This window comes from Myotis davidii, unplaced genomic scaffold (assembly GCF_000327345.1).
Source record: "Myotis davidii unplaced genomic scaffold, ASM32734v1 scaffold539, whole genome shotgun sequence".
NCBI lineage: Eukaryota > Metazoa > Chordata > Mammalia > Chiroptera > Vespertilionidae > Myotis > Myotis davidii.
In genome coordinates, this window is record NW_006290028.1 from 259,388 (window position 1) to 282,467 (window position 23,080).

The following is a 23,080-nucleotide window of genomic DNA, read 5'->3' on the forward strand; positions in this document are numbered from 1 at the left end:
CGCCCATGGCGCCCGGTGGAGAGGGGCTTCCCGGTGGCTTCTCTTCTCCCCTTGGATCTGGCTGCCCGGGACTCCCTCGGCCCTCTGCTCTGGCGGGGTCTACAGCCTCACCCCCCAACCCCCAACCCCCTCCCGCCTTAGGCATGAGCATCAATAATGCAAGTGGCTGTGGGTCCTGACCCCCGAATAACAATGAAGCAGAGGCCTCGCAGGAAAGAGGAGACGCTGCAGCTGCGGACAAAGGCTGAGGACAGGGCAACTGTTCCCCGGGGAGTCGCTGCCAGCTAGGCCGGCCTGGCACCGGGCCACACCGCGCTGCCGCGGCCTCACTGCTGCGGGGCCAGGGGTGAGGGGTGCAGAAAGGACCTGCCTGAGCCCCCCTCTCAGTCCTTGGGCTCTAGGGGCCACCCACTCGCCTCCCTTAGCCCCTGGATTCCCCAGAAGACGGGGACCAGGCTGAGCTGGGCACACGGCGAGCACTGCCTGCGTTTTGTTAGCTTGTTGTGGTTGAGATTGTGAAATGAAACGGAAAGAAACCAGAGCATAAATGTACACCTTCAGCTGGTCAACTGGACACCCGGGAAAGGGGGGCCCCACCCCCTCGGGCAGTTCTCTCTCCTCTCTTCCTCCTCTTCTCTTTCACCCCCTCACCTGCTTTGTCCACAAGTACTGTGAGCGCCTGCACCCTGTGCCCAGCCCTCTCCCGACCCCACACTCCCTCCTTCCAGGAACCATCTCCTCCTCTCGGCCTCACCCACCCTCCGTCATGACTTTCACTCCTTTGGTTGTTTCCTAGGAGCCAGGTGCTGTGCAATGATGTTACAGGCTCTTCCTTTAAACCTTACAGCCCTGAGGCAGGCCCTATTATTCGGCCCCATTTTACAGAGAAGTAAACTAAGGCCCAGGAGTGAGGTCCTTTACCCAAGGCCACACAGCCATCACTGGCAAAGCCAGTGTTCAGTGGTTGGGTCTGCCTGGCTTCTAAGATCCAGGCCTCTAGACCAGGTGTCCAGCTGCTCTGGTCCATCTCCCCGGCCCTGGAGTCGGCAGTGACCGCCTCCTCCCCACTCATTCGCCTTCAGGGTGGCTGCCCGTCAATTCAACCTCTCAGATATCTCCATTCTGCCCCCATGGTCACCTCTCCCGGACTGCCGCGGGAAGACCCTGAACTCCTCTCTGCGCGCCAGCCCAGCTTCCATTAACACGCGTTCCAGAGAATGCCAGCCCTTCCACTTGTGAGCAGCTATCAGTAACAATCGTTGATCTCACTCTCAATATGAGAATGTTTTCTTAGAAATGAAACATGCCAACTGAAATATTAGCTGACATTAGCTAATATTTCAAAGCGCAGTGTACTTAAGACAAAGCCCGTCCTTAGCGAGTGCAGATATAAATCCATTGTCAGTCTTCGTGACCTTTCCAGGAGTGTGTGTGTGTGTGAGTGTGTGTGTGTGAACATCTTGTTCAGCCTGATTAGCCAGATCCTTGCTGCTGCCACGAAGCTTCCTGAGCCACGGAAGTGCTGGCTGTGTCGTTTCTCCTGTTACTGGCACTTGCAGTGTTACCATTATCTTCAATTCTTGGGTCCTTGGAAGGAAACTTCATGTCACTTGTTCATTTGTGTGAGTTGGTTTAGCTAACCGGATTTTGTATTTATTATTTGTTTTTTAAATATATATTTATTGACTTCAGAGAGGAAAGGAGAGGGAGAGAGAGATAGAAACATCAATGATGAGAAGGAATCATTGATCGGCTGCCTTCTGCACGCCCCACACTGGGGATCGAAGCCGAAACCTGGGCATGTGCCCTGACCGGGAATCAAACTGTGACCCTCCTGGTTCATAGGTCAACGCTCAACCACTGAGCCACACTGGCCAGGCTGGGTGTCTTCCCCTCCGACAGGAAGGGGACTCCCTCTGCCCTGACCCAGGGATGCGGTCAGACTCCAGCTGGTTAACTCCCGCCATTTATTCCCAAAGACAGAGGCCCAGCAATGACCGGACACCCAGGGACCGTTAGCTGCTTCAAATGCCAAGGAAACAGCCTCCTGAGCACCAGCCTGGTCCCAGGGCGAACCCAGGGCCAGAGGCGGGGAGCCAGCTAATGGTTGTATATGGGAAACTTCTGCATAATTGAAAAATTAAAGTTGTTGGACCAGTGAAGAGGTAATAAGGTGTTTATTAAAAACTTTTTCACCCAGAGGCAGTTAAAATTTATAATTTAAAACCCAACCCACTACAAAAAGCAGGGGGGGGATGATAAAAACTGTGCAACATTGACAAAAGGACCGAGACAGACAAGGCCCGGGGAGGGACAGCCCCGGGGCCGGGGTCCCTCCTCTCCCGAGGCCAGGAGCAGCAGCAGAGGGAAGCCGAGGGAGCCCCAGCCTGTGGCCCGGCCCGGTGCGTGGCCTCTCCAGGCGGCCAGTGCCCGGAGGAACAGCCCTCAGTAGTGTGTTCACCGCACAGCCTGGACGCCCGGCCTGCTCACTTGGCTGCGGAAGGAGAGAGAGTGACGGAAACTCGGGTGCATCCTGGGCAGGACGGGGCCTCCGTCATGTACCTGAGCCCAGACTTGGGATTTGCCAGAACGAGTGGGGCATGTGTCAGGGCTGGGATGGACCCTGGCCTGTAGGATCTTGGGGATGGGGCTCTTCCTCCCATCCCTCCAGGAGCATGCCCTCCCAGCCGCCCCCTCCCCACGTGCAGCCGGTCTCAGGGCCCCTACCTCCCCCACTGCTGAGGCTGTACCTCATGGCCACTTGCTGGGAACGCCAGTCGCCATAGCTCCTGCATGGGCAAAGATAGGGCAGTCACCCTCCATGGGGACTTGGGGTGGCAGACAAGGACACTCATGCCCGGTGCTCTCCTGGCACCGGGGGCCCACCCTGCAAGCGGCAGCGACTCACCCCCGGTCTCCCTCCAGTGTGCTCTGGATCTCCTTCAGGACCCCTGGGGAAGGGAGGCTGGTGAGGCCATGGCGGGGCCTTTCTGTGCCTCTCACTGATGGGGTGCTGGGTGGGTCTGCCACCCTCAGTTCCACCCTGGCCTTCCAAACTCCCCGCCAAGGAACATCCCTCCTGTCAGCCCCCAACTCCCGCCCAACTCACTCTCATCATTGAGCAGAGCATGCTCCATCACGGGGCCCGGCCTCTTCTCTGGAAGGCAGAGGCCAGGTTAGGAGAGCCCCGAGCCCAGGGCTGGCGGGGTGGCTGTTTCTACCCCCAGCTTGAACACGCATGCACGTGCGCACACACACACATACCTGTTCCCCTGGGGTTCCCTCTCCTCCTTCCATCCCCCAATGTCTGGGCCTGAGCTGGCCCAGGTGTGCTCACACACTCCCCTGGCCTGTCTTACCCTCTCCATCACTCTGGCTCCCTGAGTTCCTGTGGGGGGAAGAGAGAGTAAAGATTGGGGGGCACTGGGCTCTCCGCTCTGGTCCGATGAGGTCAGCTCACCTGGCCTGCCCTGAGCAGGGGGCGCCTGGGAGGGAAGCCAAGCCCCTGCCTGGTGGCAGCTCACATGGGAGGAAGGGGCATATGAAGGGGGGCAAAGAGCCAGAGCCAGGAGGGTGGGCTGAGCTCACAGGGGAGGGAGAATGTGGCAGCTCCCAGTGGGCGCATCAGGAGGGTAAGGGGAGGGGCTGGGGCAAAGGCCACCTGCCCTTTACCCACCTGGCTCGGCCCAAGGCCTTCTCGGGGCCTGATCCATTGCGGGGACGACTGTGGCTCTTGGTTTCTGCAGAATCCACCAGACACCGGGGCTCCACCAGCCACTTGGTGGACAGAGAGAAGCGCTCAAACTCCGAGGGCGAGATCAGGTAGAAACCTGGGGGGTGGAGACGAGGTGAGGCCAGCCTGGTCTCTCAGGACCTGCGGCTGCTGACAATGGGGCTTCCAACCAGGGCCATTGGGGCCAGAGCTCCCCCCAAAGTTCTCAAAGAGCCTGGCCTTGGCCACACCCCCCTGGCTGCCCTTCCCAGCAGCCCCTGCAGCACACGGGAGCCCCACACCCCGCCCGCTCACAGAGGCGAGCCGAACCACCACCTGCACACCTTGGCCGTGTTTGGTGAAGACGCAGGAGGCGATGCCGCTGACGTCCTCCCGGCGGATGCAGCCGTAACGCACCTGGGGCTTGAGCAGGGGCAGCGAAACCACCTGGATGTCGCCCAGGTTGGTGAGGACAGCCAGGTGGTGCTCCCCGTAGTCCTCGGCGCGACAGCTGCTGAAGTGGGCCACGCTGACCCGCCGCACCCTCGAGCCCTCCAGGGCAGTCAGCTTTAGCTTCAGCTTGGCACTCACCTTGGGCAGTGTGAACACCTGGGGCACAGGGCGGCGGTCACACCCATGGCCAGACCCCACTTACCACTTCCCTGCGTCCACCGGGTGCACCCAACTTCCCAGCGAAGCCGGCTCGGTCTCGGCACGCCCTCGGCGCCAGGACAGGCGCTCACTGCACCTGGACCATGAGGTGCTGGGCCACTTCCTCCCACAGACAGGTCCTGCTTCGGTGTCCCCACCGCTGACCTGGGCCCGGGGACGCCACACAGACCCCTCTCCTTTCCGGTGCCCCTGCAGCCCCTACTGCATATGCCAACTGCATACACAACTTTCAGAGTCCCAGCCACTGTCATCTGTGCCCGAGGCATGAGCCCCCTGGATGTCCCCAGGATCCCCGGAACCCCGTCCCCACCGTGCGGCACCTTGAACTGCTCCTCTGACACAACAAGCAGCTGGTGGCTTCCCTGCATGTCCGGGCTTTTCGATAGGTCGTGTGCGACTTCCAGGGGCTCGGGAAGGGGCACACTGTGTCCGTCCAGCACCAGGATGCCCACGACTGGTGCTCGGTGCATCAGCTGGATCTCCTTGACTACGGGAAGGAAGCAGGCAGGTGATGGGGCTGGTGGATGGACGAAGGGTGAGGCTGGATGCACCACTCTGTCCCAGCCAAGGCAGACCAGCACCCTCCGACCACCCTGCTCCGCCCGCACAGGCTCATCCATTCTCCGCTCGGCTGGGGGCACACGCAGGGCAAAAGCGTAGACGGTACCCCCGTTGGTGCCGGCCCACAGAGAGGGGCAGTGGCGGGAGCCTGCCCAGAGGCAAAGGTTTATATGTCACCCTGGGTCTGGAGGTCAGGTGGAGCCAGGTGACCTAGGCTTACGTCCTGGCCTTTCCAGTCACTTGTGTGACTCCAAGGTCAAGTCAGCCAACCCTGTAAGCCTCACTTCCCTCCTCTGTACAAGGGGGCTCTGCCTGCCTCCGGGGTGCAAATGGGGAGAAGGTGCCGAAGGCTCTCTGACAACCAAGGGCCCTAAACACTGATGGCTCTGAACCTGGGACAGCCGGCCCTTGCAATACAGGAGCGGACAGCCCACGCCCCACCCGTACCCTGGCAGGAGGGGGCAGGAGGGGAGAGGGGAGAAACAGTGAGGGAGCTTGTACAGGCCCATGGCGTAGCAGCAGGCATGTCCCACCCTCACAGCCATTCTAGGAGGAAGACATGCCCCCATTTTACAGGGGGAGAAGCTGAGACCCATCTTCTAGAGCAGTGATGGCGAACCTTTTGAGCTTGGCGTGTCAGCATTTTGAAAAACCCTAACTTAACTCTGGTGCTGTGTCACATAGAGAAATTTTTTGATATTTGCAACCATAGTAAAACAAAGACTTATATTTTTGATATTTATTTTATATATTTAAATGCCATTTAACAAAGAAAAATCATCCAAAAAAATGAGTTCGTGTGTCACCTCTGAAACGCGTGTCATAGGTTCGCCATCACTGCTCTGGAGAGTGGTAGAGCCCGGACATGAAGCCAGGACAAAGGGACCTGGAGGCCCAGGCAGGGGAGGGAGAGGCAGGCCCTGGTCTCTACTCGCTCACAAAGGGAAGCCCCTCTTCGGGGCCCACCCACCTGCCCTCATGCCGGGGGCGCATGCCTAGGCCCTCCCACCCCGGGCTGGCTACTCACTGTCCCTCAGGTAGGTGTCGGCGAAATAGAGGGTCCGGACGAAGCCCGTGAAGGAGTCCTCTGCTGTGCGGGCCTCGATCTTGCGCTGCACGGGCGCCAGCTCCATGTTCTGCAGGCCCAGCCGCTCTGTCCGGCAGCTTCGCTCCGGCACCTGCGGGGGTGGGGCCGGCCTGAGAGGGGCTCTGGCCTGACCTCCCTGGGGCATCTACTGCTCAACACCCATCATTCTAGGGGGAGACTGGTCCCAGCTCACGCCACTCCCTGCCTGGTAGCATTTACTGAGGACTTGACCCTAAGGTGCTACAATTATTGCCTCTTACAGTTGGGGAAGCTGAGGCACAGAGGAGCAGGTGACAAAACTGAGGCCACGTAACTGGTGGGCAGCGGGCAGGGATGTAAACCTATTGGTGGGCCCAGGGCCTGTGCTTGCAGCCAAAGCAAGTGGGAGGGAGGGGTAGTCCGCTCGCTGCTGGCTGCCCCCAGCTCTGCCTGGGTGGCCTCACCTCGCCCGGGGACCCCGCTGGCCGCCGCTTCTGGCTGGGCACCCGACTGCGACGCATCCGGCGGAAGGACTGACGCAGGGACTTCTTTAGGGACTTCACACGGGACAGGGGGCCCTCTAAGGCTAGCTGGTCACTGGGGTGCAGGGTGCACCTGGGGGGGAACATTGGACTATTAGCATGGCCAGGGCCCGAGGGTCCGCGCCAGGCCCCAGGCCCAGCCCCCACGGGCAGCCTGCTCACTTGACAAAGACCTGCCGCCGCTGCTGGTGGTCAAAGAGGCCAAAGCCGTGGCTGGTTCCAAAGGCCACGAGCCGCCACTCCGAGTGCAGAGCCAAGGACGTGACCACAGCCGGGGGCTGGCACTGCACCAACACGAAGGGCTGGAAGCCGGGCTCGAAGCGCACAGGTCCTGGGCGGGCACACAGGCGCTCGTGCCCCTTCCAGCGGTAGCCCTCCTGGTCCTGCAGCAGGTCAGCCTCCACCTGCTCCACCACGTGCTCTGCCTCCTCGTCATTCAGCTCCAGCACCAGCACCTGGATGGGATGGCAGAGGGCTGAGCCAACCCCAGCACCCAGGGACAGCACCCGGGGTTGGGGGTGGGGGCTGGTCCTGTCCTGCTGTGCCCTCATCCTGAGAAGGAAGCTCATGGGCCTGGACGTCACCCACAGTCACCTGATCACTCCTCCCCCTGCTCCCCACCCCATCCCCGCCTGCTACCTGCCCTGCCGTGCCAGCCACCGCCAGGTAGCCGCTGTATTTGCAGAGGAAGATCTTCTGGATGCCCAGGCGGGGGTCGTCGCTGTAGGGATCGAAGGAGCCCACCTAATGGGAGAGGCGGCCCACGGGTGGCCATGAGCACTGGACCCAGCCTGTCCCCGCCCTCCCGGTCCCCAGGCTCCTGGCCTCACCTTGCGGAGCGGGGGCCACTCGTCCTCACCCTGGGCATTGAGGTGCTCACTGGGGTCCGTGTCGGTGAGGAACACAGGGACTGTGCTAAGTTTGTAGAGCAGCCGCAAGCAGACGCCTGAGGCATCCCAGAACCGCACGGTGCCGTCCTCGTGCCTGTAGGCAGAGCCGTGAGAAGGATGCCGGGCAATGCCAGGGACCGCTCCCACCCTGTACATCCTCCTATGCAGGAGAAGAGCAGCATAAATCACCTACCCCGTGAGCAGCAGGTCCCTCTGGGGTGGGGTTGGGGCCAGGCTGATGCCACCGTCAATAGGCCATTCCTAGAGGGTGAGACCGAGACGTGCGTGCGGGAGCTTGGCTCCCAGGTGGGGCTGGGGCCAGGTCGGGTGCTGGACCTACCATGGTGGAGAAGTGTGTGTTCTGCCAGCTGCCGGCAGCGATGATCCTCTCCCACAGCTTGAGGGGGATGTTGGAGACGTGATGGGAACAGGTGATGGCGGAGCAGTGCAGGGAGGCCAGGTAGGGGGGCTGCACCGGTGGCCAGCCGTCCGTCCGCAGGTCCAACACCACCAGCTCCTCCTCGGCCAGCACCACCAGGGCGTAGGGGTCATCAAAGGCTGGGGGACAGGCCAAGGGTCAGGGGCCGCAGAAGCCAGTAGGAAGCAGTTTTCCCAGCCTGGCCCTATGGAATCTGATGCTTTAAGGGTTGGAGCCTGGGAATCTGCATTCAAACACAAGCTTGAAATCTAACCATGGATAAAAGGAACATACGCCACGACCGAGTGGGATTTATCGCAGGTGCGCAGGGCTGCTTCCACCTTTGAAAACCTTCACATCAACAGGCCGACGAAGAAAAGCCCAGGATCACATGCAGGAAAAGCCTCTGCTAAAACCCAGACCCACTCGTTTATGACAAGAACTCTCAGTGAACTAGGACCAGAGGGGCGCTTCCTCCACTGGACAAGGCACATCTGTGAAAAGCTGCAGCTGACATCTTCACGGGGAGATGCTCGAAGCTTTCCCACTAAGCGCAGGAACAAGGCGCCCTTTCCAGTACCAGCTAAGGCAGTAAGATGCGAACAGGAAGCACAAGGTATGCAGACGGGGATGGAAGAAATTAAACTGTCTTGGTTCACAGATGACAGGGCCGTTTATGTAGAAAATCCAAAAGGACTGACAAAAGGCTGGACGCTGCCCCCAGCACCCTGTGGCAGGTGTGAAAAGTCCCCCCTCCCTCCCTGGCGGCCTCAGGCCCGCCTCCTGGACACCTCCCGCCAGGCCGCCTCCGGGTTTCGACAGCGGCCCTTTCTGGGCTTGCCTGTCGCCCAGTGTATGAGGCGACTCAGGCTTTGCCGTCTGGCTGAGCTCCAGGAGGCCGGCCCAGAGCTGGCCCCAGCCCATGAGGTCTTCCCCATGTCCACACCGGGCCCCTTTTTCTCAGCTGGGTGGGTATTAAACCCAATAGTACAGAGCTGCCCCCTTTGGACCAAAACCCCATTTGAGCCAGGGAAGGGCAAAGAGAGCGTGGAGTGGGCAAGAGGTGGCCAGCAAGCATGGAGCCACCAGGCTGGCAGAGACAGGGAGAGAGGGACTGTGGCTGCTGCCTCAGTGGCCCCCAGTGGGTGGCCGGTTTGGGAACCTCTGTGCAGGCCCCTCCCCTTTATTTACAGACAGGCCGGCCTTCCCCACACCACTCCCTCAGCTCGCCTACCCGCCGCTGGGTCCACCTCGGAGAGCACAGTGAAGTCGATGACCCGGGACGTGAAGTCGAAGGCTGTCTGCTGGCCATTGTGCACCACGGAGATGCAGTGGCGGTCCCCGTAACTGGCCCGAGGCATGCCACCCTGGAAGATGGTGAAGGGCAACCTGCAGGCACAGAAGAGAGGGGCGGTGGGCTGGGGCTCTCGACACAACAGCGGACAGCCATTGGCTGAGCTGGCAGCGTGGACTCCCTGTGACTGGCCTCTGTGCAGGAGCCGGGGGGAGTCTTATCTCAGGGTGAGTGGCCACTCCAGGTCCCCAGGAGGGGGTCAATAGGCTAGACCCCCGCCTCTCTTCTTGACTGCAGCAGCCCAGGGGAACTTGGGGGCGAGGGGGGCATGCAGGCTGTGGGTTGAGTCTGCAGCCACCCCTGCTCCAATCACAGCTGCCCCCCCCCTGCTTATGCACGGGTCCCCGAGTGTGTTTGAAGAAACAGGTCCGCTGCTGACACGGTCTGAAACCTGCCTATCTTAACCGCCTCCCGGGAGTGGGGAAGGGAGAGAATGGGAATGCTTTTTCAGGACTTGGCCATGAGGTATGAACGGCCCTCTCTCCTGCCCTGGAGTCTGAGATCTCAACATGGGACCCTAAGGCACAGCCCCCCCCCCCCCCCCCCCCCAAGAGGCCTTCCAGCCCTCCAGGGACAATCTGGAAAGGGCAAAGGGCAGAGACCGGTACCTACCCCTGCCTGGTGGTCAGCCAGAAGATTTTGGTAATAGCTTTGCAAGGAAAGGGACCTACAAGAACAGGAATTATTAGCTGGAACGGGTCTGCCCACCACAGAGGCACGCGGGTCTGCACGAGCAGTCCTCACCCCACACCCTCTCCATAGACCTCTGCTTAGGAGCTCGGCCCCGAGGAAGCCACACAGGCGCCAGGAAACCCACCCTGTGGCTTTGGACAAAGCCGTCACCTCTCTGGGCCCCAGGTTTTACTTGTATGAGGGGGGTGCCTACACCTGAATGCAGGAAGGCCGGCTGGGAACAGAGGACATGGGTTCGCACAGTGAAAGGCAGTCCCAGGTGACAGGGCAGGGCCAGGCCCCCGCCAGGCGGGCGGAGCACTGACCGTAAGGCACGCAGCTGCGCAAGGGCTCCAGTTGCTGGGTTTCGGGATTCACAGGCCACTGGCAATAGCTGCCATCCGAATGGCAGCTGACAATCAGGCGGCCATCCCGCTGCCAGCAGGCACTGTCCAGTTGCTTCAGGGGAGGAAAGGGAGAGAGCGCAGGCTGGGGTCAGGGCGATGGTCCCGATACCGACACCCCCGCCCCCACCCCACGCTTGGCACAGGGGCTGCGTGTGGTAATGGGATCTGGGAGAGCCCCGTGGCGGCTGCCACCAGCCCAGGCACCACCCACCTGGCTGCTGAGGAAATGGCAGAGCACGCGGCTGCCCCGCAGGTCCCAGATGACGATGAGGCCCCGGCTGTAGCCGATGAGGACCTGGTTGGGGTCTCGAGGGTGCTCCTGCAGGGCCTCCACCATCTCAAACACCCGCCGCTGGCGGGCCTCCTCGGGCAACCTGGGAGAGGGGAGCACCGTGAGCCCACACCGACGTGCACCCGGGGCCTGGCTGAGAGGACGGCACACAGCACTCCACGTGGCCGTGGGCACGGAATGTGAGCACGGAAAGCTGCGGGCACACATCATCCGGGGAGAGAGAAGCAATGCGTAGAGCAGGACAGTGCTGCCCTGCTAGGATGTAAATGCAGGCGCACAACTGAGGAAAGGCAGGGAAGTGATTTCCAGAAACGTCGCTGTGGTGGGAGGGAGGGAGGGAGTCCCTCCTGGGAAGGGCAGGTGGAGGCTCCTGGGAGGCGGCAGGCTCTATTTCTCTGCCTGGGGGTGGCTGTAGGGATGCTAACTTTACAATCCACTGAACTGCACATTCACATTCAGTGCATTTCTGTAAGGAGGTGGTATTTCATCCAAATAAGTGTTTAAGGCCCACAGAACAAAGCTCTATATTAGTTGGCCTGGCCTTGAGCCTTGACCCCTTCCTCCCTGCCACCTCCTTCCCTGGGCCTGGAATGCTGATGTGATGTCTGGAGCTGCTGCAGCCAACAGAAGGCCATGAGGTGGCAGGCATGGGACAAAGAGCCAACTCTGAGGATGGGAAGTAGGAAACAGCCTGGACCTGAGGGCATTTCTATACCCAAACCAAAGCCCTCTGTACTTGCTCTGGTGCACACGACCCCCAAGGGCACCCTCTGTACTTATGCACATGCCACGTACCAATGCTGTACAGCACACCCTGCGAGCACCAGCCTCTAGAAACGGGAGTGGGGGGGTCAACTCCCTGTACCCTTACCTGTAACGGTTCAGTTTTTGAAGGATTCTACAATGATCTACTACTTATATAATTAAAAGTTTCTTCCCCTTAACTTAGAAGTAAGCAATGTGAGAATTACACCATCTTGGAAAATAGAGAGAAGAAATAATATCGAAAAGAAAAAGAGAGAAAAAAAAGAATATCAAAAGGAAGCTGTGCAGCAGGGTTGATGCCACTCGCCCCCAGGGGACCTCCCTCAGACGGCTCCTTTGCAAGAGTGTCAGCACCCCAGCCTCCCCCGGACCCCTCAGAACTGCAGGATGTTCTCCCGCTGCAACCCCCGTCTCCTCCCTCTTGACCCAGACCGGATCTCACCAAAGCTTTGGAGCACCCCCCGGGCTGTGGCTGTCAGGACCTTCGGCCTGGAGCCCGCGTGCGAATAGAAACCGACACAGACGCCAAAGCACAAGCGTGGGCAGAAGCTGCCCGGCTGGCGTGGGGCGGTGTGTGTCGCGTCTGCCCCACTGGGAGCCCCAGGGGTTGTGAAATACATGGCACCAGGGCAAAGAGGCTGAGAGTTGGTAACACGACACCATCATGTTGAGCCTCATTTTCCTTCTCATTAAATGAGGTGATAAGTTGCCCGCAAGACCCCTTCTGGTGCCATGATGATAGCCTATGGGGTGGGGTTCTCAATCTGGGGGACAGGCGAGGAGCTGAGCTTCTCCTCCCGTCCGCCTAGACTCCCCAGGAGAGAAACGGTAAGCTCCTGACACATTCCCGGGACCAAAGGGAGAGGGCCATGCCCAAGTCCAGGGGACGGGTTCCTAACAGCGGGGTCCGCGGGCTCACCGCTGCAGCACGGTGTCCGAGCTGATGGTCCGGTCCTCCAGCGTGCGGAAGCCTGGTACCTGCACCACGAACACGCTGCCACTCTCGGTGCCCAGGTAGAGTGTCTTGGAGGAGGAGTGTGGCAGGACCACGGTGATCTGTGTGGCGCTGGGGGCAGCCCTGTGGAGGGGAGCAGCTATCCGTGAGCTGGCCGCTGTCCAGGCAGGGACCCCACGGATGGGCTTCCGACCCTGGCTGTTCTCCCCACCCCGGGAAGGCCATCCCTAGGAAAGCAGGCTGTAAGGTCTTTTTTAATAGAGTCCAGTCTCGGGCCAGGACTAAGATATTGGCTACATTCTGCCAAGACAGGAAGCAGATGGCAGAGTCCGCCCCGGAAGCAGAGACCCCCTGGGAGCCTCCTGCACAGCCCCGCCCACTCCACCCAGAGCACCTTCGGGTGGCGTCGTGTGGGCTCAGACGCCTGCTAGGACCCCCAAGGGCTCCTAGGACCTTCAAAGGGTGATCCCACCCTGAAGCTGGGTGCATGGGTCAGGGTGGCTAGGAGAGCAAGAGGGCCGAGTCCTTACCCTGGGGGGCCCCGCAGCGTGAAACTCTCGTCTTCCTGCAGCTCGGACACCCCGCCTTTGACCTTCAGGCTCCACAGGTGTAGGCTGTTGTCATCCAGCAGGGTGACCAGCTGGCACTAGGGAGGGGACGGGGGCAGGAGTGTGCTGTCTCATTGACCGGGGAGTGCCAGCATTCGAGTGGCCTTTACATACCACAGCGGTCTCAGAGAGCCCCAAACCCAAAGGCCCCCCTACTCGAGGGGGAAGGGTGGTGGTCCCAGGTCCTCCCAGCAGCACCACACCCAGGGCCCCCAGATGCTTGCCTCTCCTTCGGGAAGATGTGAGAGTAAGAAGGGCGCGGAGGGGCCCTCACCTGGCCAGGCAGGAAGTAGATCTGCACCACGGCGTTGTTCTCCCTGTGCAGCCCCATGAACTCCACCCCCGGGGCACCGTAGCTGGGAGCAGCAGGCTCAGGAAAACCTCCAGAGGCAGACGCCACCCCTTGCTGGCCCTGGAGCAGGGACTGGGCCCCAGGGCAAGGCGTAACACACGGTGGCTCGGCCCTTTCCCCAGACAGCAGGACTGGGGCCTGGGGTGGGGAGGAGGGCGTTGGCCAGTGACCTGACCCCTGAGGGTGGGAACAGCCAACCAGGGAGAGCTTTCCCAGCCAGGCAGATGGGGATGACTGTGTAAGGGCGACCCCGTGGCAACTGTTAGGCTGCTCAGCGTTACCTCCCACCCCACCCCTCCCTGCAACCTGAGCTGCAACAGACCCATCAGCTGCCGCTTGGTGGCACCTGTGAGAAGCCACGGGCACCCTTGTGGGCGCAGCCCCAAGAGCTGTGACCAGGAGTCTGGGCAAGGAGATTGGTCACCAGGATATGGCCATGGCCTGGCAATGATTAACCGGCCAAGGGAGGGCTGAGCCAGCAGTGGGACTGGGCCCCTGCCCTGCAGTGTTTACACCACCCCCAGCCCAGCCCCCAACTTGCTTTGTTTCTTTCCTGGAGGGCGGGGGTCCTTGCTGCACCTCACCAATGCCAAGTCCTCGCCCCTTCCAGGCCTTCCCAGGGCAGGAGCTGGGAGCACGGAAAGGATACAGCTTGACGGCTCCGGAGCGGGTGCCGATGGCCAGGATGCGCAGAGAGGGGCTGTAGCCGAGGGCGCTGGGCTGGTGCGGAAAGCCATGTTCCACCGTCTGCAATGACAGCCACATGGGCCTACAGACACGTCCAAGAAGCCGCAGCACAGAGCCACCCCAGCAGGAAGGCGGCACCAAGTCCCATTCAGGCTCCCACCCAGACACCCATGTGTGGACCATTCCCCGCCCCCCTCCCCCAGCCCATGTCTGACCCTGTCCTGGGCCAACTGACCACCCATCCCCGGGAACTCATTTTTCCTGACACACACTGGCCACTTGGTCTCCAGGAACTCTCAGTTCCTCCACCAGGTGTACTGTGGGCAACTCCCAGCCCCCCTACGGGGGTGCAGGAAGCTTTGGGGGCCTGGCACTGGGGTCCGAAGGAAGCCACGGTGGCCCTTCCCAGCCCTGCACTGTCCAGGCTCCTCCAGCCCTGACTGTCTGCTCTGCCAGGGTCCTCCTAGCACGGGAGCTCTCCGTCTTCCCAGACAGGAAATCCCAGGTGCTGGTGCAGGCACCTGCTCTTGCTCATGTCTTAGGACAGAAGTAATCCGCATTCCAGAAAACTTGGAATAAAGGAGTTTTAAAAAGAAAACAAAAATAACCTGTATTCCTACAACTGGAAGTAAACCTCGCTAACATCTGTGTGTGTCTATCTTCCCCGAGCTTGTGAGTGTACGCGTGTGCCATGCCTTAAAACACAGAGACCTGCCCTAGCCGGTCTGGCTCAGCGGATAGAGCGTCAGCCTGCGGACTGAAGGGCATATCCTCGGGTTGCAGGCTCAATCCCCAGCATGCAGGAGACAGCTGATCAATAGTTCTCTCTCACTGATGTTTCTCTCTCTCTCCCTCTCCCTTCCTCTCTGAAATCAATAAAAAATATTCAAACAAAAAACACTGAGACCTAATTGGGGCCCTACCACCTGATACTCCTGTACCCCAGTAGCCCTGTAGCCTGTGCCCCCTGTAGCCAGCCCAGGCTGTCAAAGCACTGAAATGACAAAATGGTGGAAGAATATTCGCTGTGGGAGGTGCCCTAGCTCACCAGCCTCTGTTGTTAAACATTTTCTTTGTTCCTAGAGGTCCTGCAATTGCCACTTGACCGATCACCCCTCCTGGACTCCCGTCTTTGCCTGCAGCTCTGAGCATGCCCGCAGGCACAGGTGCCAGGGATGGAGTCCAGGTTTTAAAGGGACAGATAGAAACCCTACAGATTACCCGGCAAACCATCTCAGGAAGGCTTCTGCTGTTTCTTTATCAGCTAAGCCTACCCCTCACCTCCCGCCCCAGGGCCCCTGAACCTGCAGACCTAGATGACAGCAGGCAAAGGGAGGCCAGCACCTGCTCCCAAGTCTAGTGATTTCTTCTGGTTTAAAACATGGAGACGGCCCTGCAGGAAAAGACCGCGACGATGAGGCCGCTCTCCTGCGGCCCAGGGCTCTGCTCTGGGCTTCGGCTGGCTATCCAGTCGGGCCTCCGAGGAGCAGAGAGAGATAAGCCCTGCTGACAGCTGGAATGATAACTTAGCAAACCCAACGGCTGCCCGCCTGCTGTCCAGGCCCGTGGTCCATGGTTGGAGGCCCCATGCTGGGGGCAGGCCAGGGAGCAGCTCCAAAAGGGCCTATTCTGGGGACGTCTGGGGACACCAGGTGTGGGCGGTGCCCTCAGGCCTGGCTCTTTGCCAGGGACAGGCTGCCCTGAAAACGGCTGGGAGGGCAGCAGCGACCCAGCAGGAGCCCCGCTGCCGCCCAGGTCCCTGCTCAGCTATGTCAAAAATGCAGAGCCTGGAGAAGCTGTGGGGAGATAGCGAGTGTCTGGAATGCAAACATTTCCCAGGAAAAGGAGGGCAGGGCACATGAGGGGTGTGGGGGACAAGCTTCCCAGGGGCCCCCACTAGGCCGCAGCCAGCCCAGGTTGCTGGGGCCGCAGGAGGCCAGCAGCCCGAGCCTGGGAAGACGCTCCTGGGACGGGAGCACCCTCCCAGAACCACGGGGGCAGCAGGCTGGGGTTTGGAGGACTCTGCGGGCAGCGTCCTGCAGGAGCCCAGTGGCCAGCAGGAGGCCTGCGCCCGCGTGACCAGCGCGACAGTCGCAAGGCAACACTGAGCACTGGTGCCACCAAGGGGCAGACTTTTTAATTTTATTCTACTTTAATTAACTTGCATTTCAGATGGACGTTCACTTCAGTTACTGGAAAACTCTGTAGGAATATTCTTGGGTTTCAAAGGAACAGGGGCTGGAGTTGGGCAGACCAAGCTTTGGATCTTCTTTAAAAATATATATATATATTTTTATGGATTTCAGAGAGGAAGGGAGAGGGAGATAGAAATATCAATGTTGAGAGAGAATCATTGATCAGCTGCCTCCTGCACGCCCCACACTGGGGATCGAGCCTACAACCAGGCATGTGCCCTGACTGGGAATGGAACGGTGCCCTCCTGGTTCATAGGTCAACACAACCACTGAGCCACACTAGCTGGGCCGGGTCTCCTTTTTCAGCTGTACATCTTTAGCTTTAAACTCAGACCACATATTTCCGAAGAAAAGTTAATGTCCAAACTGAGATGTGCTGTGAGGGTAAAAGACTCCTGGGATTTCAAAGACTTTTAAAAAGTCTCATGAATTTATATTGAAACAGTATTTTGAAGATAGTGGGCTAAACAGAATTTTTCATCAAAATGAATTTCACTTGTTAAAAGAATTTTGTGATAGGCCTTCTGGAATATTTCAAATCACATATGTGGCTCTTACTGTTTTCCTCTTGGGACTTGAGCTGCCTACAGGAGGCTGCCTCAGGCCGCGCGCGGGCAGGCAAGTCCCGCCAGGAGAAGACAGCCTGCAGCTTGGGTCAGGCTCGCAGGCCTGGGAACACAGGGCGGACTCCCTGGCAGGCAGTTCTAGCATCTCCCGACCCCTCCTACTGCGGAGCGGCCTAACCCGGAGGGTGTGTCCCACCACTCCATCACTCCTACTGATTCCTCACGTCCTCCAGGGTCCCGGGGTCACTGTGCTGCCCCTCCCTCCCCGCTTCCCCATAAGCTGACCTAGACAGACAGGGACTGAGTCGGGCCCACTAAGCTCTGAACCCCCCCTGCCACTTAGAAGGCGCGTGGACTTGGGCAGCCACTCGGCCTGGGCCACATTCCACATGTGGTAAGTGGGACGACACCAGCGTTGTCGTTGGCTCGAACACAATGAACCTTAAGATGAACCTTAAGACCACCTGAGGCGGCTGGAAGGCTCAGCTCACCCCACAGACACACAGGCCCTGCCGCTAAGGCCAACTTCCTTCCCAGGTTCTCCTCTTCCCTGTGCCCCTCATGGTGTCTTCTCTAAGGTGATAACTCTGGAGGGACAAGGCTCCCTTAAGAACAAATAAGGGGCCTGGCCGGCGTGGCTCAGTGGTTGAGAGTTGACCTATGAACCAGGAGGTCACAGGTTCAATTCCCAATCAGGGCGTATGCCCAGGTTGCGGGTTCGATCCCCAGTGTGGGGCGTGCAGGAGGCAGCTGATCAATGATTCTCCCTTATCATTGATGTTTCTATCTCTCTCCCTCATCCTCTCTGAAATAAATAAAAATATATTTAAAAAAAACACAAACCACAAATAAGGGAAATTTCACAAGGACCCTACTTGGCCAGGGGCCACGAGAGTGGGATCAAATGAGAACAGTGTGGTGACGGGGGATCCCCGGTCCCAGGGAGGGGAGGAGCAGCGTCAGCACCAATTCAACATTCGAATAAGGCCCCCAAGTCCCCGAATGAGCAGAGCTAGTCCTCCTGCAGAGACCTGGGCTAGGCAAGGAGGTGTGGGGCCCCCAGAGCAGGTATGGGGGAGATGTTAGGAATCGGGAAGGAAGGGACTTGGATTTGGGGACAGGATCGAGGTCAGTTAATGGAGGTGACAGGGAGGAGCGGGAAACTGGGGGCGGGAGTAGCGTGGGAAGCAGGAGGGTGAAGGCACCTCTGGCCAGTGTCCAGCTGTCCCCTCAAGCTCAGGTGCTCTGCCCACTCCTTGGTGGCCCCTCCCTGACACTCCCAGCAGCCTTTTAAGACTCAGCTCCCACCTGGACATGCAAGTTCCCCACGGGCAGCACCTTCCCTCCCAGTCCCAGAGCAGGGAGGGGAGATGGCCTGCTGTGCGACTTCCAAGGCACAGAGCCTCCACCCAGAACAGAGGTTGGGGTGGGACAGCAGGCACGGATCCCAGGGCGGCCCTCAAAGCCCCGGATCCCAGTTTCTCCAGCTCAGATTCGAGCTGGAAGGATGACCAATGCCTGGCAGCCAACCTCCCCTACCTCCTGAGCTCAGCATCCAGCCCACCTGGCCCTGCCCCTGCCCCCACCCTGCTCCTGGCTCAGGTGACCTCTGCCAGGGGAGGAGAGAACAATGAACTCCTTTGACAGAGTGCTGGGAAAGGAGAGATTTGCAGGAGCCGCCAAACTGCAACACTAGCCCGGTGTGGGCGAGGAGGCCCGTCTGTCTCCCGCTGGCTCCAGGACCTGTTCCAGGCTCCCGGGAGGGAGATGGCAAGGCTGCCGGTCAGAGCGCGGGGGTCCTTCATCCCGCCCTCGGCAAGAGGGGGGGGGACCTGTCCAAGATTGAGGGCTGAGGAGTCCCCAGAGCGTGGGGTGAGGGGAGGGAGGGCTGCCAGGGCCACAGGGGGCACACCAGGTTGGCTGGGTGGCACTGCCCCAGACCGGGTGTGGTCAGCTCAGATTCCTGGCGGTGGCAGCAACCTGGCCTGCCCGGTGTGGCTGTCACCTGACACCAGGGGCCCAGCCATGAAAAAGCCAAGACAAAACCACCTGGCCCTGGACGGGGCGGCAGGCAGGCTCACAGCGTTTGTTCAGGGCCGGGAGGAGGGCCAGCAGGAAGGGCCCAGGCGCCCTCATCAAATGGCCGGTCGTTTCACCAGGGGAAACAAAGGCCAGGAGGGGTTTTCGAGGAAGGGGTTTTACTCTGACAGGAGCTTATGTCCGCTCGGAGTCACTTCCTCTCTACTGAGGTGCCCATGGGGTCCCGGGGTCCCCTCAATCAATCCTGTCAGCTGACTCACCCGTCTTCCCAACAGCCTGAGGACCCACCACCCACCAGACCACCGCTTCACAGGCGGACAAACGGAGGCTCACGGGGTGAAGTTACCAACCACACTGGGGGGCCTCATTCCCAGCCAGCGCCCCCCACAATGAAAGCCCTGGTATGGCACCTGTGTGCCAGGCACCTTCAGAGCATTCTATACCCAGGGCTCTGCAGTGTCGGGCCCAGACTCCCATGTCACAGCCTTCCTGGTCCGCGACTCAACAGCCTGGGGGAAGCCTGGGGAGGGACTAGTATGGGTGGAACCATGTAGGTTCCCAAATCTTCCAGGATGTGGCCTCACCCTCCAATCCCAACCCTCCAGGCTCCACCATTCACCCAGAGCCTAGATGAGACGAATCCCCACACCCAGACTCTCCCCTTCTTCCTCTCTGCTCCCACCCCGTGGAATTTCAGACTATAGGCCCCCACCCTCCCACCAGGAAGGCAAAGGTCTTATCTGATATTCCCAGAGCCCCAGGCCTGGGCTGTATATACAGTAGGTGCTCAATTCTTAACAAGTGAATGGAAGGAGGAAGGAATTCCAGGAGCCTCTCCTCCCCCTTCCTGACCAGGCCTGGGGACTGGGTGGCCAGGTGGGGGGACCACCAGTTGGAGGACATGGAGGGATGATTCCTCTACCCTAGCCGCACCCCAGCGCCACCCTCCTAAACAGAACTTGGGGCGGGGGTTCATCCTTCCTTGCTGAGCCTGTTTTTCCGGTTTCCACTGAAATTGGCCACCTTTTCAGGGTGTGAAATCCTGGTGTTGCCAGGAGCATGGAGGCATATAGGGGTCACCCAGGATCCTCCAGCGGGTGCTGAGGTTCTGAGACAGGCACCCAGCAAACATGTGTTGCTCCTTTGGGAGTAACAATGGCAGGTCCCCAAGGGCCCCGAGATCCCCAGTTCCAACACTGCACCCCATTTCCCCGAGACCCAAAAGCCCTGCCCACAGCTTCCTTCTGCCAGTGGGAGGAGGCACTCACTTAGGGAAGCGGAGATCTCGGAGGCCAGTGGCCTCATGGCAAGCGCTGAGGGCAGCCACACCTCCCACAGGCCCAGGAAGTTGAGGACAACGGCAGAGCACGAGGGGAAAACCGCCCACCTCGAAGCCCTGGGAGCTCTCGGCCTGGGAGGCTGCCTTGGAAAAGAGCAGCTTAACCGATCTAATCCCACGTGTCCCTGTAACCAGCCTGTGCTGACCCCACGCACAGGGTCACCCGGCTTTACGTGGTGAAGCCAGATTGGGACCCCTGTCCATCACCACCTCCTCGAGGGGTCCCCAGTCCGCCTCTTCCTGCAGTCCACCCTCTGGGGCAGAGGAAGCCTAGGCATGGAGGCCCAGGGCCTAGATCAGGGGTTCTCCACCTTCTGGCCCTTTAAATACAGCTCCTCATGTTGTGACCCAACCATCAAATTATTTTCGTTGCTACTTCGTCACTGTCATGTTGCTACTGTGATGAATCGTCATGTAAACATCTGATAGGCAGGATGGTCTTAGACGACCCCTGTGAAAGGGTCGTTCGACCGCCAACGGGATCTCGACCCACAGGTTGAGAACCGCTGGCCTAGATCAAGGCAGAGGTGAGGGGCTAATTACCCCAAACAGCTGCAGATTGCTAGGTGGCCCCAGAGCCAATAAACCACAGCTGTGCTCCTCCGGTTTCCAGCTCCGGCCTTCTCGGGCACCTGTCCCCTTGGGGGAGCCCTGAGGAGATTCTGGGACCCTCCGTGATCTCAGGTGACATGTCACTCTGCTTTGGGGGCCTTGGAGCAGGTGTGGGGTTGGGGTAGTCAAATGCCAACCCTGGCAGGTTCCCCCAGTGCCTCTCCCCACCCACTCAGGCCTGGAGCCTGCCAGGAATCACGTGTTCCACCTACAGAAAGTTGTGTTTGATTCTGGAGGCAATTGGAGGAGGCAATCGGAGGAGGGTGGGAACAGCCATGGCCTGTAGCCACTCCCCCAAGGGACCTGGGTCACAGGAACATTATTTCACCTGGCAGGCTTCGATATCCTTTCATCTTTCCTGTCCCTAAGCCTCCTCACAACCCTGTGAGGAGGTAGACAGGGCGGATTGTTTTATCCCCATTCCACAGGCGGGGAAACCGAGGCTGGAAGAGGCAGGGTGATCTGCAGAGTCCCAACTCCTGGGCATCCCACTGCCCTTCCCAGGAAAAGCCCTCTAATCAAACCCTATTTCCAAAGTCAGATTCCCCTGAGGCATTGCGGGCAGTGCCCAGTAAGGACCTTCATCCCCGCCCCAGCCTGCGGGAGGCTGATAACGTGGTGCTCACCTGGGCACCTGCTGTCTCCTCGCTCCCGCTCCCTTACCTTGTTGAACTGGAAGAGGTCCCGCTTGAGCCTCTCCCGAGCTGGGTCATGTCCCGGCCGCAGGAACCGCCTCATCCTGCTTGGCGTGCAGCTCCTGGAGAAAGAGAAGCTGCTGAGCGCCAGGGTGAGGCAAACAGGCCGCCCGGGCCCAGCCCAACAGGTGGCCGCCCCTGGGCTGGTCAGCTCCGCCGTCCTCGGCTTCCCCACGCTCCATCTGTGCCGGCGGTTCCCCTGGGAACCGGCGCTCCATACCAGGGCCCAGGACTGGGTAATGCTCTAACGCTGCTCCTGGCCACCTGTGGCCTTGTAAACCCAGCCTAGAAGCTGGGGGAGGAAGCCATTTACCAGGCTTCATAGGAACAGGAGGCCCAGAGGTTAATGAGCTTAATTGTTAACCTGATTTCTGAAAAACCATAAAACTCCAGCTAAACAGAAAGGGAAACTTCATAAGCCTCTCTCCCGGGCGGCTGGGAGGTGGGAATGCAAAGGCTGGCCAGCTGGGCTCCCACACCAGGTGGGGGCAGGGAGGGGCCGGGCACAACCTCTCCGGCAGCCAGCACACCTGGGCCTGGGCCGCTCTGCCTTCTAACTTCAGGGAAGGCCTCGGCCACGCTGGGCTCAGGCTGCTCCCGGCCACTGCCGCCGGGAACCTGGGTGGGGGAGCGCGCAGAGCATGCAGTCAGGGGTGCTGGCCCCTCCCACCACAGGCCTGGGACCCACGGTGGAGCTAGGTCTGTCCCACGCGGCTGCTGGGGTCTCCGTAGCTACAGCCCTGGCCCCAGGCTTCCCGACCTGACGGGGTGCGCTCAGAAAGGCCCCCTTCCCACCGGCCAAAGTGAAGCTAATCAGAAACCTACTCCCAATAAGAAACCAGGCCTGGACGCTGTCCGCCCACTGGAGAATGCCTTCCCCATCCAGGGGAAACTATTTCTGGATCATCCTGGGGGGGAGGGGGATCATCTGTGCTCCAGCTTCCGGCTTCCAGTAGCGGCCACCCACTGACCACAGGACACCAAGGTCTGTGCTTGGAAACGCAGGAGCCCTGGCCCACCCCGGAGACGCCATAAGGGAAGGAAGCGGGGCCAGGAGCTCGTGCTGGGGTGCGGGGTGTCCTATAGGAGGAGAAAGTGCCTAAGCCGAGACCTGAAGGGTGCTAGCCCCGAGGTTTCTGGCTTCGTGGGAAGTGACCCAAAAAATCAATCAACTTTGCATGTGAAAGGACCCTGTGTGGTCAGACTCAGGGCTCCCTCTGAGGCCTGACCATGCTGGGAGAGGTCACCCCACTGGGTAGACACACACATCCGGGGGCATTCCAAGTGCCACCCCAACTGGGAAAAGGCAGATAGCAGTCCTCAGAGCACCGTCACTTTCTGGGGACATCACAAAGGCCACCACTTGCGAGAGGGGGAGGGGCGGATATGAGAGGTTTGTGCCTTCACATTTTGGGGGAGCCACAGCAGAGTGGGGAGCCCCGCTTCCCTTTGGAGCAGCAGGTAGTCGGGAAACTCCCAGGTGCCCACCTGACCCAAGGCCCTGAAGGAGATTCAGGGAACAAACCCGGGAAAGTTGAGGCTCCCGATACTGGGAGTGAGCAGACTCCACCCCGGGGCCTCCGGACAAACAGCTGAGCTGTGTCCTCAATTTCCAGCTGTGGGGGAGGCCCGGCAGTGGGCAGTGCTGGGGGAGGGCGCCCAAGCTCATACATTGGCCAC

The 23,080-nt window shown here is 60.0% G+C and overlaps 2 protein-coding genes across 13 annotated transcripts in view; both read right to left on the reverse strand.

Annotated features, from left to right (window-relative positions):
- The window catches only part of LOC102761967 (unconventional myosin-XVB-like), a 52,809-nt gene extending 51,870 nt beyond the window's left edge, over positions 1 to 939 (reverse strand). Inside the window, 1 exon segment of the mRNA XM_015563305.1 lies at positions 922 to 939. Within this exon segment, the coding sequence (XP_015418791.1) occupies positions 922 to 939 (18 nt within the window).
- A 1,219-nt stretch (positions 940 to 2,158) lies between these two features.
- On the reverse strand, positions 2,159 to 21,513 carry LLGL2 (lethal giant larvae homolog 2 (Drosophila)). 12 transcript variants are annotated; one of them, XM_015563279.1, is made up of 25 exons: positions 21,369 to 21,512; positions 13,916 to 14,013; positions 13,189 to 13,270; positions 12,837 to 12,952; positions 12,271 to 12,429; positions 10,506 to 10,668; positions 10,214 to 10,346; positions 9,828 to 9,882; positions 9,096 to 9,250; positions 7,784 to 8,001; positions 7,637 to 7,704; positions 7,384 to 7,537; positions 7,193 to 7,297; positions 6,716 to 7,008; positions 6,476 to 6,626; positions 5,973 to 6,168; positions 4,977 to 5,093; positions 4,705 to 4,871; positions 4,057 to 4,321; positions 3,677 to 3,830; positions 3,360 to 3,388; positions 3,110 to 3,157; positions 2,909 to 2,951; positions 2,751 to 2,789; positions 2,159 to 2,494 (listed from the first exon to the last, which is right to left on the reverse strand). In XM_015563279.1, exons 1-25 carry the CDS (start codon positions 21,441 to 21,443, stop codon positions 2,458 to 2,460), a joined length of 3,120 nt encoding a protein of 1,039 aa, XP_015418765.1. In that variant the 5' UTR covers positions 21,444 to 21,512; the 3' UTR covers positions 2,159 to 2,457. The 12 variants fall into 12 exon arrangements, with proteins under 12 accessions (XP_015418765.1, XP_015418766.1, XP_006762827.1 ...); XM_015563280.1 differs by having other exon boundaries at positions 2,728 to 2,789; XM_006762764.2 differs by having other exon boundaries at positions 5,973 to 6,123; positions 21,369 to 21,511.
- Between the last annotated feature and the right edge of the window lie 1,567 nt (positions 21,514 to 23,080).

What these genes read in the sequence shown, in the direction of transcription:
- LLGL2 (XM_015563279.1), bottom strand. Translation starts at nt 21,443, where the DNA reads ATGAGGCGGTTCCTGCGGCCGGGACATGACCCAGCTCGGGAGAGGCTC. An exon ending in ACCTCTTCCAGTTCAACAAG is followed by an intron (nt 14,014 to 21,368) that starts GTAAGGGAGCGG and finishes CTGTCATTGCAG; the next exon opens with ACGGTGGAACATGGCTTTCC. An exon ending in CGAGGTGGACCCAGCGGCGG is followed by an intron (nt 8,002 to 9,095) that starts GTAGGCGAGCTG and finishes CCTGTCCCCCAG; the next exon opens with CCTTTGATGACCCCTACGCC.